This window comes from Rhinolophus ferrumequinum, chromosome 24, assembly GCF_004115265.2.
Source record: "Rhinolophus ferrumequinum isolate MPI-CBG mRhiFer1 chromosome 24, mRhiFer1_v1.p, whole genome shotgun sequence".
NCBI classification, from domain to species: Eukaryota; Metazoa; Chordata; class Mammalia; order Chiroptera; family Rhinolophidae; genus Rhinolophus; species Rhinolophus ferrumequinum.
In genome coordinates, this window is record NC_046307.1 from 5719496 (window position 1) to 5735364 (window position 15869).

The window sequence follows — 15869 nt, forward strand, 5'->3', positions numbered from 1 at the left end:
TGCGGGAGAGAGCACAGCCTTGGGAGGGGCAGGGTGCAGGAGGCCGGGAAGGAGGGGTCAGCGGTCTCCACCCAAGGAGGATGAGGCCCCCACTCCTTGGGCAGCAGCACCGGTGGGGCAGTGGACACTGGCAGGGAGCGTGAAAGTCGGCACGCGTGTACCCCAGCCCTGCATCTGCCACCACCTTGCTGTGTCACTCGGAGCAAGTCGCATCCCTCACAGGCTCCATTCAGGTTGAGGTGGCTGCTGCTGGAGAATGGAGGGGAGGAGACACTTCCCGGGCAGGCCTGGGGCCAGGCTGGGGCTGGGAGGAGCATCCCAGCTCCCCAAAGCAGGGGATCTGCCACTCTGGTACTAGGCAGGTCCCTGCCAGGGTTCTCCTAGTTGGCCTCTCCAGGCCTGGGGCAGGGCCCAGGAGGGGTGATTGACTGGTTGGAGGAAGCTGTATTGACTTTAGAAGGGCTTTGCATAATGGAAGAAATGTCCATCAGAAAGGAATTGACACAGATAATTAGGTTTTTAATTGAAAGAATGGGGGAGGGTGTGTTCTAGAGAAAAAATCCAACAGAGATCTTTAATTGTTAGTTATGGCCTTGTAATTAACAGGCCTCACAAGCCCTGTGTCCCCACAGGACTTGCTTGTGCACTTGGGGAATCGGCAGGAGGGGAAGCTGCCGGAGAGGCGGGGGAGGGGCGTGTGTACACGGAAAGGCAAAGGGGCAAATGTATGATTGTGCTGGGACGGGCGAGGGAAGTACTGTGGGGTGCAGGGGCACATGTGTGGGTGTGTCAGGGATGCCAGGGGTCCCTGAGGGTCCTGAGCTTTGGAGAGGGAGTGGCAGGGGACTGACTCCTCAGCCACCACCTCCCGAGGGCTGGGCAGGACCAACCCTGGCAAACTGAAGAGGCCTCCCGGGTCAGAGAGGACTCACTGTGCACACAGAGATCGCTGGTGCAGTTGCGGGTGTCCAGGTCGGTGCCCCTGCACTCCTCGCCTCCGTTACGGGGCGCTGGGTCAGAGCACTCGCGGCTCCGCCAGTGGGTACAGTCCAGCCCACAGGCCGACCACTTGCTCCACGGGCTCCAGCTGCCGTCCACTAGATGCAAGACACACACAGACAGAGAAGAGATGGTGCGGTCAGCCTGGGGGGCCAGCCCACGCTCTACGTGCAAGGCCAGGGCTAGTCCCGCTGGTCTGCACACCCTCTGGTGTCCAGCTGGCCTGGATGACACATGCTCATGACGGGAGGCGCATGATACTGGCCTGCTTAGCTCTCCCCACACTAGGGGCCGTTCTGGCCCTGGGGCAGTGTGGGCTCTGGGTCCCACGATGGCCCTCCTGCAGCCTCAGGCTGAGCCCTGCCCCTGCCCCACACTGACTGTACCTATCCTGACTGTACCTCAGCCCCTGGGACTCAGCCCCTCTGCTGAGGCTGAGCCGGACATGGACGGAGTCCTGCCTCCAGCACAGTGAACCCCATCTTGGCCTCGCACTTAGCCTGACCCTGTGTGTGGGCAGGTGGGATGGAGCCATGGGGGGCAGGCTGGTGGGCAAGATGGAGCCAGGGCGCGGAGATGGTGTGGTGAGGAGCGATGCGGGAGGCGGCGGCCACTGGTACCTGGGCACAGGGTGGCGCAGGCTGTTTTCTGGACATTCTGCCCCTCACAGAAGGCGCCCCCGTTGAGAGGCGCCGGGTTGGTGCAGCTCCGGCTCCGTTTCTGCCAGCCGCGCCCACAGCTGGCGCTGCAGACGGACCACTCAGTCCACGTCGACCACCCACCGTTCACTGGCCGGACAGAGAAGGGCTGGGGTCAGGGAGTGGGGGGCTTCCTCAGACATGCTGGCCCAGGGGCCAGGGCAGGAAGGCACAGGGGCTGTGGCTGTGCTGGGAGGGAAGCCCTGGAGGGGAGGCCATGCTCTGCCCACTGCCCCTGGGCAGTGCCTGCTCCTCAGCCCATTCTGCCAGCGGGAACTGCGGGCATTCAGGGAAGCCAGCCCTAACTGCAGCTCCCAGGCCCTCCGGCTAACACCCCAGCCTTTCACGGGGGCAACTCCCGCACGCCCTCCCTCTGCCTGCTCCTGGGGGTGCCCAGGGCACTACTTCCCACCGGGCTTGCCTTTCTTAGACTCCTTCTGTCCCCTCGTTTCCCTCTGCACAATGCCCCATGCCCACAAGTAAGCCAAGGAATGGCCTGGCCACAGATGACCGCAAACCCGCCCCACACCTTCTCCCAGAAATGCCCCTCAGCTCCCTGACAGCCACGGCGAGCTCTCTGCCCTTCCCGGTCAGGCCACAGCCTGGCCCACCTGGCCCTGGCTCAATGGGGAGCCAGCCACAGTGCCGCCCTGAGGACACCGTCTGTGCCTCGCGCTCTGCCCTGCTGGTGCCGGGGCTCACCGTAGACGATGACGGCCGCGGAGGTGCTGCGACGGCGTGCCACGATGTTCTTGGCCACGCAGGTATAGTTGGCCGTGTCGGCCAGGCGGGCCTGTCGCACAACCAGGCTGTGCTCCCGTGTGATGTACACATTGGGGTCCACGGATGGGTCCACCAGGTCCTCGTTCCGGAGCCACTCCACCTGCGAGAGGGAGCCATGCTGCTGCACTGCCTGCCCACGCTGGCCCCGCCGGGAGCAATAGTAGCCCCTGGGGGTTCAGCCTGGGGGGCTGGGCAGGCAGGACCCAAGCCTGGAGTCCCTCTCACCTCGGCCGGGGGGATGCCCTCTGGCGGGCGGCAGGGCAGCACGATGCCCTGCTCCAGGGACACCTCCTTGGCTAGCGGTTCCTGCTCGAAGTTCTTGCGTAAATCTGGGAGAAAAACAAGAGTTGTCCTCCAGCCTGAGTGCCTCATGCCTGGTCAGCCCAGCCAGCCTGTCCCCTGGTCTCACAGGGGCCATGACGCATGGTAGAAGGAAGCACCAAGCGCGTAGGGTCATAGGGGTGGCTGGGCAGTGTCCATAGGCACTTCCTCTGAGGCTTTCTGACCAGATACCCTTCCCCAGTGACACCCTTGGGCCACCCCCGCCTGTGGGCCAAGCCCTGGACTCACAGGCAATGCGGATGTAAGCCTTCTGACTCTTGGTGGTGCCCGAGGAGCTCCAGGCCACGCACTGGCACCAGTATTCCTCCAGCCCAAACACCTTCTCCACCTGCTGCCTCGAGACATTGATGCGAACCTCCATGGCGGGCAGGCCTGGGGGCGGGAGGGGCAGATTGCCAGGGCCCAGGGCCGCACAGACGCTCCCAGTCCCATCCTGATGACAGCAGACACTGGGGCAACCCTCAGCCTGGAGGGAACTCTGGGGGACCCACAGGGAGCTCAGTTTATATCCCCTGAAGGCATGGAGTAGGTTCTTAGCACTTCCACTCTATACTTTGTCACCCAAGGCCTGTCTTCCTGGATTCACTTACAAAAAGTCCCTAAAGGGGCTTCATGTTGTTTCAGAGACCAGGGCACAGAGGAGCTTCTGGCAGCAGTGGCTGGCCTCCCAGGACCAGAGGCAGAGGGGTGGGGCACACACGTCAGCCCTAGGGGCCTTGTGGGTAAAAAGGGTGAGGAAAGATCTGGCTCAGCTTGCTAGGGGTTAGCAAGTGGATCCTGACATGTGATAATACAATAGCAGCTATTAACAATATAATTACAGCTATTACATAGTATGATAATAGACCCCTGGGCTTAGCAAGCAGTTCCCACATGCTGGTTTATTATCTTCCAACATCCACTGCTCCCACTCTATGGATGAGTAAGCAGAGGCTCAGAGGGCTAGGGGCTGTCATAGGTCCTCCTTCTATGGCTGTCTGAGTCTAAAGCATGTTCAAGGTGTTCTGTAGTCACCCTGGCGTGAGCTGGGGCTGCCCAGGCCATAGAGAGAATTGTTGGCGAAGGTGAGGGGGTGGCCCACAGGGGAGGATACCCTGTGATGGGTATCGGGACGTGCTCTGCACCTTCTGGGCTGGGAAGACCCCTCTCAAGAATGAACCGAGCCCTCTGCCCTCGGCCACACTGGGACCCAGGTATGGGGGGTGCGGGGCAGGTCTGAGACCTTGTGAGGACCCAGAAGTCCTCAGATGATAGCCCCCCCCCTCCCGCCTCCAGCCTCTTGGCCCCTGGCCAGAACCAGTGTCCCAGGAGTGAGAAAAGACTGTTTGTTTCCAATTTCTCCTCCCCCTGACCCCAATTTCCCTCGGGTCATTGGCTTATCAGAAAGAGGGAGAGCGTCCCGGCAGCAATGTGTTTCCATTGTTAACAGAGAAATTCAATTAGAGCTGCATTGCAGGAGGAACAGCGGCCCAGCTGAGCTGGGAGGCTGTTTTCTCTCTTAATTTCTCTAACGTGTCTTTCCCTGACCCCTGCCTACACCCCTCCTTGCGAGTCTTTCAGGCTCCCACACTGGGCCCCCAGACTTTTCTACCACTCACCCTAGCCCCTGGGAGTTCTCACAGGAGACTGGGGGTGGATGTCACCTCTGGCTGAAGTCTGATCTGGGGTTCACTGGGCGTGGGATGAGGGCTGAGAACCGAGGGTCCCTCACAGAGTCTGTCTGTAGAAGGGACCCTGGGCACCAGCCTTCTGTCAAGCACACCGAGTCTTGGGGCAGCTGAGGAGAAGCCATGCACATGCTCAGGTGGAGCCCTCCAGAACATTCTCAACTGGGAACTTTTTCTCCTGGTGGGCAGGTCTACGGGCCACTCCATCCTCTTGGAGGCGGGGGATAGGGGAGCTCCCGCACCAACCGCAAATCGGCCTAGGAGGAAAGCTCTAAATTTAAGCACGCCTATTTCTTTCTCCCTGACTCCTCCCACTTCTGTCCTGCCACCTCATCTTGTTCCTGTTGCCATGAATGAAGACCAAGTCTGTCTGCCTCGTCCCACCTCTAGGCAGCACTCTTGAGCCCCACAAGCTAGCGGAGGGCAGAGGACCCAGGGGGAGACCCAGACCCTGCTCTGCCCCGTCATTGAGGTGAGGGGCTGTGTCCTCCACTCTGCAGGTCACCTGGTAGCCAGGCTCCTGGGAGCAGTTTCTGGACATGGCTGTGTCTGCACCTGCCTAGTAAATGTGAGCAGATGCCAGCCTTGGGGAAGGGTGGGGAGGAAGGAGAAGGAGTCCCTGCTGGCCCAGTAGCATGTGGGGTGTGAGCGGGTGTGTGAATGCCACGGGCACGTGGGAGGCCTGGTGGGGAGGTGTGCTGAGTATTTCTGGGAGGTTGAGGGTTGGCGGGGTGGGGGCGGGGCTCTGAGGCCAAGCTGGGGCTGAGGTTCTCACCTTCTCACCAATCTACGTCTAATACGCAATCAGTTTGTGTAACACACAATAAAGTATACTCCCAGACTGGACTCTGAAGCTTGGCTAGCAAATTTCAGGCTTTTACAGCATCAGCAGGTTTTGGGTTGAGGGTTTTCGGGCTTTGGTCCCTAACCCCTGGCCCTCCGGATGGGAAATAGGGGCAAGGGATGGGGAGATAAGGGTGTTCACTCCTGGGGAGTCCACCTAGCCACCTCCAGCCCACACAGGAATGGGTACAGCCGCAGATCTGGGCTGACTTCCGATTGCTGTCATACTTGCCTGACCACAGAATGTTTCTGGGTCAGCGTCTTTGGTCTGTGTGTCTGCATGGTACCACAGTTGTGACATCTGTTTGTGGGTAAGGGAAGCCTATCTCTGCATCTCCAAGCAGTCAATGGCTTTGGGTTAAGAAATCAATAAGATCAATGAAAACTCAGCCGTGCTAGCCACGGGAGGCCTGAGGTTGGATGTTGAGGGTAGGAGAGGGCCGTGGTGGTTACAGGTGGGACATGTCCCCATGAGGTCTGCTGCTCTGTCTGGCTTGAAGGGAGCAAGGCCTGTTGGGGAGTACAGGCTGGGGGCTCTGTGTGCACGCTGGGCCTGGATTTCAGCCTAGCCATGGTCCCAGGCCTCGTGCTTGCAGGAGACAAGGAGGGGTGTGTGGGGGGAGCCCCGAGGGGAAGGCTGGGAGGAGCAGGGGGCTGGGCTGGCCTGGGGCCTCCCAGAGGTTCCAGGACAGACCCTCAAGGCTGCAGAAAAGCAGGTCTCTGGCTGTCGCTTCCTCCCCCTTACCTGTGCTTTCCCTGGGGGACCTGCCACAGCAGTGGGGGGACTCATTATGGTCCTGGGTGTGGGGTGGGGAGAGAGGAAAGGCCTGGAGCTGAGCTCTGACTGGGTATGTGAGATCTCATGGTTTCCCTCACCAAATTGCAAGGGGGCTCTCCTCATCCCCATTTACAGATGAGGAAACTGAGGCTCACAGAGGGGAGGGGACTTGCCTGGGAGGGGTAGAACCTCCCACTGGGACAATGTGGGCCCCAAAGCTGCCCACGTGAGCAGGAGGGTTCTGGCAGCTCTCCTAGGTAATGTAAGCAGAAGCTCTGGGAAGTGCTTAGGAGGCCATGGACTCTCTTGGGCCATACAAGTCATTGTTCCTCCCATCCTCCTCCCAAGGGTGGCGGGCAAAGCTGGGCCACCTGCTCCAAGAGTCTTGGGGGCTGAATTTGTAGCCCATAACTTAGCCCCAGGCCCAGCACAGAGCAGGTGCTCAACTAACACCTGAGGACTGCAGGAAGGAAGCTGCCAGCAGTGCACTGTGTAGGCCAGGGCCCTGCCGGGATCAAGGGCCTGGGCAGGAATCACTGACGGGAAAGGGGTGCGGGCAAGGGGAGGGCTGGCATTTGTGGGGAAGACCAGCCCCTGCTGACTCTGGTAGGGGAGGAGGGTGACTTCTGCGGTCAGAATGCATGCTTGGAGCCCTTTTGTGTCCCTGGAGGAGTCAGAGCCAAGGCCTCCATCCCGTCTGTAATGACAGGCTGGTTCTGAGGACCGAATCACACCCGGCCTGAATTCAGGACTTGTCGGCTCACATCCAGGTTACTGTGAGACCTTCCATTTCTCCTGGGCAGAAATGGCTGTCCTCTAGCCTCCCTCTGCCCAGCACCAACTTCCCACAGTGCAAGTCTGGCGACAGCCTCCTGCCTATCCCTGGGCCCATTTCTCCCACCCGTCTGGCCCCATGGCTGGCCTGCCATTCCTACTTCAGCACTTCTGGCCCTTGGCCTGGGAAATGCTGGTCGCAGGTGGTCTTAAGACTGAGCTTAGATGGTACTCTCCTCTGGGATCCTTCTCAGGTCACCAAGTGCCTTCTGCCTGAAGTATGGGCCACCCCTGTGGGTCTGCTGTCCCCTGCCTGCGGTGGCATCAGTGTGAGTTGTCCTGGGTGCCGCCTGCCTGTCCCCGGCTGCACTACGGCTCTAGCCTCACCCTGGTGGCTGTATATCTCAGGCTGGCTGAGGTGTCCAGGAAAAGGGGCTCAGGACTTTACCCGAGGGCTCCACAAAGCACGAAGGCTAAGGAAGAGGAAATAAGCTTAACTGGGCTCCAGTCAGTGAGGAGGAGAGGCTGTTGTCAGCTCCACCCTCCTGCTGCTGGGGAATGCTGGTCCCCACGGCCCACCGGAAGCCGATGGCCAGGCTGGAGGCAGGGCATGGGGTGTCCCCCAGAAGAGGCCCTTCTTGGGTCTGCTCATTGCCTGGGAACCCCTTCCTCCACATCTCCACCGAGTCCCACTGGTTCCCTCTCCCCAGCATCTCTGGATCTGCCCCTCCCTTGAGGCCCCCCACGCTGGCCCCAGATGTCACCCATAGGTCTGTCCATGTCATTCCACAGCTTGAAACCCTATGGGACTGTGACCTCACTCCAGAGCTGAATGGGCGAGGCTCCCAGATGGCACCACTGCCCCCTGTGCCCACTCCCTGCTGATCCCCAACCTGCACACTGCTCATCTGCCTCCAGGCCTTTGTTGTGCCGTGTCCCTGGCCTGGGACGACCTCTTCTCTTCCTGACCAGTTACCATGCCCCTTCTGCTTCCATGTCACCTCCACTAGGCAGCCTTGGTCCTGCTGTCCTCTGGCTGCCACAGCTCCTAGGACTCGCTGAGAGGTCACTAGGCTGCCCACCTCTCTGCGGGGGCTGTGTCCCTGGCACAGAGCCGGTGCTCAGGGAATGTGTGAATGAATAAGTGAATGAATGAATGGACGCAAAAATTAAACAATCACAGAGTGTGAGGTCCCTGAGCTCTTCGATCATCTGGGACCCTTCCCTCCGACTCCGCTTTCTTTGTTGGCATGGCTGCCCAGGCTCTGCTCAGACTCAGATACAGCCCCTCTATTCTCGGCCCCCTGGGGCATTTTCAGGGGCTTCCCTCTTACTCCCTCACCATTCTGTGAGGCCTCCCAGGGCAGGCCTTGGTGTATATACAGGGGCTCGAGGTGTGGGCTCCTGCTCTCCTGGGGACCTGGTCACATCGAGGCCTTCTGCTCACAGGCACGCAGCCAGCCCTGCAGGGCCCTCTCTGGATCTTCACGTCATGTGGCCCCGCCCACCGCCCTGCCCCACCCGCCTCACCGCTGCTTCCGTCAGTGCTGCGCTCGATCACGTGGTCCACCTGGCGCACCCACTCCCCGTTGCACTTGAAGAAGATCTGCGTGGCAGGTGTAGCCTTGCACACCAGCAGCACTGGCTTGTTCTTGACGATGTACACGTCCTCGGGCTCCACCAGGAAGTGGGGAAGCAGGTCTGGGTTGGCACCGGGCACCGGGTTGGCCACCGTGGCACTCTGCTGAGCACCTGCAACAGGGCAAAGAGGGAAACTGAGCCAGGCCTCTGGCCGTCAGGGAGCTCCCTGCCAGTTCAGGGGTGGGGCCGGGCCATGGGAGCCAGCTGGTGGGATCCACGGGAGGAGTGAGGCCAGGCTGCCTCCCACTTCCAGCCTGGCAATGTGGACTGCCAAATGCACCCTCCCAAGCCTGACTGTCTCCCTCTGTAAAGTGGGGGAAGAGGCAGCCCCCAACACACTTCTGAAGACTGTGGAGAGATGAATGAGACAAGGGCGGCAGCAGCCCGGCTCATTATGTCCCTGGTAGGAGTTCAGGGATCTGGTGAGGCAACCCAGCACCCTGGGGGTCCAGGGCAAAGCCGGAGGGAGGGAGAGGACCCAGGCAGGACAGGATTCCCTTCCTCTGGTGCTCTGGCTGCCTCCAGGCCGCTTCCAGGTCGGTCCCTATTCCTGGCCCCTCTTTCAGTAGCTGCTCAGAAAATACCAAGTGAAGAAACAGGTGAGGTCGCAGAGCTACGGGAGAGGCCCCAGGGAGGGCCATGGGGGTGGGCCTGGACTGCCGGGTGGGCTCCCGCAGGATGGGAGCCAGAAGAGTGTCTGGGAGACTGAGGGCCTGGGCCATGCCCCACCCTTCAAGGAGACCTGGATATGGGTTTCCTTCTAATTTTAACTGAAAACCACAACCATCCCACAAGTCATTTGTTGCTAATTACACAGGTAATTGGCTCTGAGGCTTTGGCAGAGGTAAACCTCACAGCAGCCTGACAGGCTGCTGGACCAGCAGGTCTGCTGAGAGGGTGGGGGTGCAGGGGGGGAGGATGTAGTGGGGACATCCTCAGCCTCCCCGCCCAGCTGCCCACCAAACAGCCCCCTGACGGCCTCGCCTCCCTCAGGGCTGCGGTGACGTCCCCACCAGCATACTCACAGTCCACAGGTACCTCTGTGCAAAAAGAGAAAAACTTGGCTTCCGAGACCCACTCTGCTCCCTGCTAGTGGTAACCTTGGGCAAACTACCCTTTTGTCATCTGTGCTATGGAGGGTCCTGTCTGCCTGTCAGGGCAGCTGCCTGGCTCTACTACCCTCCCCACAGGCAGCCCCAAACCCTCGGAGGGCTTCTAACAGGAAGGCCTGGCTCCTTGGGCCTGGACCCAGCCCGCAGGGGGCATCCACACTGCCCTTGTTTCCTGCCTGCCCAGGAACCCTCTCTTCCTAAGGTGGGAGTCAGCCCCCTCGCCCGCCAAGATTGTGATTTGGGGGAAGGGATTTGTGTCTGGTCTTATAGCCTCCTGGGCCGGGCAGGTGAGCTGAGAATGCCTGCCCAGAGGCTGAGAAACCTAGTGTGACTTCAGGCAAGCTCCCCTTCCCCCCCCCCGCCCCCCCAGTGCCTTCCCCCCAGCCTGTTTCCTCTCCTGCAGAATGAGGAGATGGTACCCAATTCTTAGGGCTGTTGTGAGGATGAAATGAAAAACGGCACTTCGCACGTGCTCAGTGAATGTCGGCTGCTGTCAGGACCCACTGGTTTTGCACTGACCATGCCAAAGGTTTTCATCTTCAGCTCAGTAATCCTTACAGCATTCTCTGCAGGGGGAGGGGCTGATGAGGCAACTGAGGCACAGAGCTGGCAGGTGCGTTGCCCTCAGGATGGGGGTGGGGTGGGGATGCAAGCAGAAGGGAAGAGCCATCTGGACATCCTACAAGTGGGGACTCTGAGGCCTGAGAGGGAGTCACTTTCCCCTGACAGCCCAGCTCTGGCCCTGGACTCACACAGTGTCGGGGTAGCCTTATGTCCCTTTTGTTATTGCTCTTCACGGTCACTCAGCAGTCACTTGCCAGCCCGATTCAGACAGCAGGCTCAGCGAGGTTCGGGCTGCATCAGGCTCAGGCTGCAAGGTCTAGAGAATGAACTGGACGGCGAGCTCCCAAGGGTGGGCCTGGAGGGGGGGGCTGGTAGGTCCAGTGGCCTCTAGACATTTATTGGGGAAACCACAGCATCTCTGTGGACCCTGGGGGCCAAGCTGGACCGCTTAGTAGGGACCCCAGGGGGCTCAGGGCAGTTGTCACAGGCTCTAGAAGGGCATGGGAGCCCCCAGTAGCAGGTACTGGGCCTGCCCGGGCCTCACCTTGCAGAGGCTCAATGTGATGGCCTGTGCCTGCCTACTGGCAGGCGGCTGGGTGGGCAGGGGTTCTGGCTCAGGGTGGGCAGGGGGTGGGTGCGTGGCCCTCCAGCCTCCCTATCGATCAGTGCACCAAGCACTGCTCGCGTCATCTGCCCGCTGAACCCAGCACAATCCCTCATGTCTGCGTTTAACTGCTAATGAAAAATAAATGTACTGTGACCAATAAGGGACATAGCTCACTTCTCCAGGGCCTCCGTCATGCCACGTTGGCACGGCCTCCCCTCCCCACCCCGGGGGGTACATTTATTGGGTGGAACCCAGTAGGTATCCTCCAGGTTACAGCTCTGCCTTCTAGCAAGGACACTCTAAGGGCATGGGGTGTGGGTAAATTCAGGCCCCACTGGATGTCCTCTTGGGGCTACAGAAGCTGACTGGGCAGCCACAGCTGGCTTCCCCTCCCTCAGACCCCTGCGCCCTCTGTGTGACCTCCACCCTTGTGGGCAGCACCTGCAATCTGCCAGATGCCTCACTGTCCCAGTTAGGCCCAGGGTGAACCTCGGGTCTCTCCCCACCACGTCGCAGACCAGTAGACTGAGTATTCTTTCTCTCTGACGTGAATCCCATACTCATCTAGCACAGACAACACGAAGGACTGCAAGCTCACTGCCAAATGGTCCAGGATCCTTTCAACAGGGCAAGAGCTCTCTAGTTCGCCACAGTCCCCACCACTCCCTATTGCCGCAACCCAGGCCTGCGTCTTCTATTTCTGTTTGCTGCCTGACTTCCATGGGCATTTCAGGACAGCACCAAACACTTTTGGCTGGTATCCCTGAGCCTTCCATTCTGGCTCAGCCACCTGGCCAGCCTTCCTGTGCAAAAACGCCACTGGTCCCTCCAAGGCACTGCCTCCCACCTCCAGGTCTCTGCCCAAAACACCCTTCTCTCTAAAACACCCTTCCTTCCTCTTCTGCCAACACTTTCCTACCTTCTCAGGGACCAGCTCCACTGTCACTTCCTCTGGAAACAGGGGTTCCCCCACCTCACTCTTCCAGGAAACCACACATACTGTTAGTCCTCTCTGCAATGGGCCCTGTCATCACTGGTGCTATAGTTGTCACCACAGGAGAAGCAAGTGTGGACCTGCCCCATCTGGGAACCTTTACCCAGCCTTCAAGTTTCAGCAAATGTGCTACCTCCTTCAGGAGGTCTTCCTGGATCTATACTCTTTGTCACCTGCCCGAGTGTCCATCCTGTCCCCTCAGCCTTCTTCCAGGGTGCACGCCACATTCAGGACTGGGGTGGATTTGTTTGCACACTGCCTCTGCTCAGGGCAGGAGCCAGGTCCGGCCTGGATACTGAAGGAATATTTGTAGAGTGACTGAGTGACCACCTCTCCTTCTCCCTTGAATTTCAGAAGATCTGCCCAAGGGTGGCCCTTTTACTCTTGTTCTGCAGGGAGACCCTGAGGGTCACAGAGCAGCCCACAGGCACATTGCGCAGGGAGAGGGCTCTGCTCTGCAGGCTGCCCCCACCACACCCTGACGTGTTACTGCTCTGAGGCTGAGCCCCCCTCTTCTCACCTGCAGTCTGGGGTGACAAGACCTGCCTGTGTAACTCTGAGGCCCAGGATGGGTGTGAAAGTGCTTTCAAATGTTTTATTTTTAAAGGCACCACAAAAATATGAGGTGTGATTAATCAAGCTATTAATGAACTCGTATTTACTGAGTAAGGACTCGGTCCCTGGGAGTGGGGCAGGGGGGTGGGGGCAGGGTGTCACACCACTGTTTCCCAAGAGCAGCCCTGCCCGGACCCCGCCCACCACCCCTGCTCCTCTCATCCTCCCAACAGCCCCAGCCAAGGGCCATGGCCAGGGGGCCGCAAGTCCCTGTTTTTCCTACTTCCCTGAGAAGGTTCTGGATTTGAAATGGGGTGGAGGAGGGGTCTGGGGGCCCAGCAGTCCGCATTTTTCTCCAGCCTGACCCTCTCCTGGCAGCTCACGCAGAACTGAACCCCCACGCCCTGAGCGTCCACGATCCCAGCCGGCCTTGTCTGGAGATGTGCATTTCGTGGGTGCTCTTGGGGCCTGAGTGTCGCGCTCCACAGGCCCAGGCAGGGAGAGCAGAGTGCCATAGGCTAAAAGGCCATGCCCTTCGCCTGGTGTCGGAGGCCTGCAGTGGCCCAGGACCTGAGCTGCCACTTGGCCTTGCCTCTAGGGCCCCCTCCCTGTGTATCCTGTGGGGTGACATCTTGACTGTTGGCAATTCCTCAAGGGCTTGTGTACATTCTGTTCCCAGCTCTGCCCCCTCCCCCTTTGGCTAACAGCACCTGATTTTCTGCAGGACATGCCCCACCCCCAGGTGGGATGACCCTATCTCTGACCCTAAAGGTGGGCATAGGACACTGTCTGGTTCCCAGATGGGTAGATCACCCCCTCCCCACAGACGGGATTGCAGGATTTGGGGTGGGCTGCCGGGAAGGGAGGACCCCTTTCTATTGTTCCAGATTGCAGGCCACAGGGAGGCCAAGGGAAAGCGAGGCTGAGCAGGGGTCTGAAGGGAGGGGCTCGGAGAGTGGAGGCAATCAGAGAGAGGGATCCACTCCTCCCGGCAGCGTTTGAGGCCTGGGACCCCACGGACCCCTGGATTCCTTTCTTTTGCTGAAGCCAGCTGGAGTGAGGACCGTTCCATCGCATTGATTCACCCGCAGGTGTGCACTCTGCCTGGGGGAGTTCTACTCGCCCCTCAAGGCCGGCTCAAGCACCCCTCCCCTGGGCAGCCTTCCCGGGCAGAGCCGGCCCAGCACATCTCCCCTGCGCTCCCACAGTCCCTGAGTGAACACACTCCAGTGCCTTCCACATCATTATGAGTCTGTCAGCACCTTGAGGGCAGGGGCAGAAAGGTGATAGCCCCCCCACCCCTCGTGCATCCTACAGCCTGGCCCGGGTGAGTGTTTGTTGAATGAATGTTGAACAGCGTTCCTTCACTCGGGACCAGAGCCCAGAAAGGAGGGTTGGAATGTGTCACATTCATATTTGTCTGGGAGCCAGCTTTGCACAACTTCCAATCAATCAATCAATCAGTCAGTCAATCAATTCATGAGTCGATCAGTCAATTCTGGAAAGCCGTCCTGGACCCTGGGGAGGCAGAGGCTGATGTGCATTATCTGGGGGAGGGCGGTGGGGCCGGGAGTCACGGCCAGTGGTGGGGGCAAAGGGGATGTAGACATGCGGCGACGGGGGATTTGCCTTCCCCTGCACGCCTGCATCCTGACACGGCTTCCTGAGTTACTATTTTTTAAACGCGGGCATGCTGTGATCCACGGGGCTTCACTCAGGGGGTCTGAGGGGCAGACATGGAACCTTCGCCTGTTGTCAGGCAGACAGCTGCTAGGGGATTGGGGGACTGGTGGGTGGGAGGTCCCGGGATGACAGATCTAGGGCCCACAGGAACCCTGAGGTTCCAGAGGCGTGGACCTGCCTGGGGGTGACAACAGCGTGCCACAGGGCCAGAGCATGCCTCAGAACTCTTCCAAAGCCAACACGTGAATACCTCTGCACTGCCCGCCAGCTGCTTCCTGGGGCCCGCTGACTGTTCCAGCCCCCTGTGCAGGCCACCTGTTTCTCAAGCCTCAGTTTCCTCATGTGGGGCACACCCTTCACCAGGACGAGGTGGGTCACGACTGTCCCCGCCGAGGGTCTCAAGGCACCCATCAATACTTCTTTCTTGGTCCATCCCTTAGTCGTCTGTCTTTCTGGGTGTCTCTCCCAACAGCAAGGACTTCGGGAGGGCAGGGGCAGGTCTGAGTCCAGGCTCTTTGGAATGAGGGAGGGGACGACGGCAGTCCCTCCTGCCTAGGAGTGTGTAGGAGGTGGAGGTGACCAGGTGGAGGTGACAGCCCCCACTGTGTCCCTTGGAATGGAAGGCTGCTCTACCAACCGGTGCTCATACACGCGTGTGCAGCACTCTGGTTTCCATGGTAATGTGTGTTGAAAGTGTCAGAAGCAGCAACCACCTCCCCAAGATCGGAGGAAAGTCACCCTCTTCTCCAGTGGGCTCCAGGGGCCTAGTCACGAGGACAGACACACACCACGAGGACATGCATACAGGCCAAACTGCAAAGGACAAAGCGGGTCTGGGGGTGGAGGATGGCACCACCTCACCCGCTTGCAGGATGGCCACACTGAGGGGGGGGACGGCCAGGCCACAGGGCCCAGCAGCTACCACAGACCAGGCAGCTGCACTGAGGTGCCTCTGACCCGCCGCTCGTTTTGCAGACAAGGGCTGTGAAGCTCAGGACTTGCCTCAGGTCACAGCCACAGAGGGCAGGTTGGGGGTTTGGGCATTTCCGGGACCAGTGTCTGGCTCCGCCCAAAATGCCACCCTCTGCTCACTCCGCTTACATGCTGACCCTGTTTCTTAGACCCTCCAAGCTGATCCCAGCAATGGGCCTTTGCACTGGCTGTTTCCACCGCCCCTGCTCTTCCACAGCTGCCTCCCTCTCATCCCTCAGGTCTCAGCTCCAACGCTACCTCCTCCCAGAGGCCCTCCCCGACTGCTGTGCCCCCACCCCTTTCCCAGTCTGTTCTCACAGCACTCACCGCCATTTGAAATCATCTTGTTACTCTGTGTGTCCCCTTCCCCTGAAATGGGTCACCACAGCGGGGACCACACTGTCTTGTTCACTACCGTAGACTCAGAACCCAACACAGTGCCTCGCAGAGAACATGCTGATAAACAAGCTCTGAAAGCACAAATGAACAAATGTGGGTCTTCCCATTCTGTGCCCAGAGCCCACACCGGGTGTCACACACCTGCCATCGCTCAGAGCCCCCAAACTCACCAGTGGAGGGGACTTTAAAACTACAGAGATACCTGGGGGAGAGTGCTGTTTTGAGGAGACAGGCGCCAGGGACCCCTTCCAGGACCCCTTCTCACCTCAGGGCCTTGCTTCAGGCCAGAGAAATAGTTAATAAAGCTGAGGCCTAAATAAGCATTTGATTAACAAACGATAAAATAGCTATTGTGTCCCCGAATTAAGCTGCAATTGTGGCTGATAATTGGCTGGTTAGAATTTAATAAGCTGCAATTAAATAGAATGGAATCCAGGGTAATTATGTGGTCGCACAGC

The 15869-nt window shown here is 59.5% G+C and overlaps 1 protein-coding gene across 2 annotated transcripts in view; it reads right to left on the bottom strand.

Annotated features, from left to right (window-relative positions):
• The window catches only part of UNC5A (unc-5 netrin receptor A), a 58139-nt gene that overhangs the window by 6727 nt on the left and 35543 nt on the right, over nucleotides 1-15869 (bottom strand). Inside the window, exons 2-7 of one of the 2 annotated variants that reach the window (XM_033096524.1) lie at nucleotides 8415-8636; nucleotides 3051-3194; nucleotides 2706-2809; nucleotides 2400-2580; nucleotides 1620-1787; nucleotides 933-1097 (exon numbers count right to left, since the gene is read on the bottom strand). In XM_033096524.1, coding sequence (XP_032952415.1) covers nucleotides 933-1097; nucleotides 1620-1787; nucleotides 2400-2580; nucleotides 2706-2809; nucleotides 3051-3194; nucleotides 8415-8636 — 984 coding nt within the window. The remainder of the gene's footprint in view (nucleotides 1-932; nucleotides 1098-1619; nucleotides 1788-2399; nucleotides 2581-2705; nucleotides 2810-3050; nucleotides 3195-8414; nucleotides 8637-15869) is intronic. The other variant, XM_033096525.1, reaches the window with a different exon arrangement.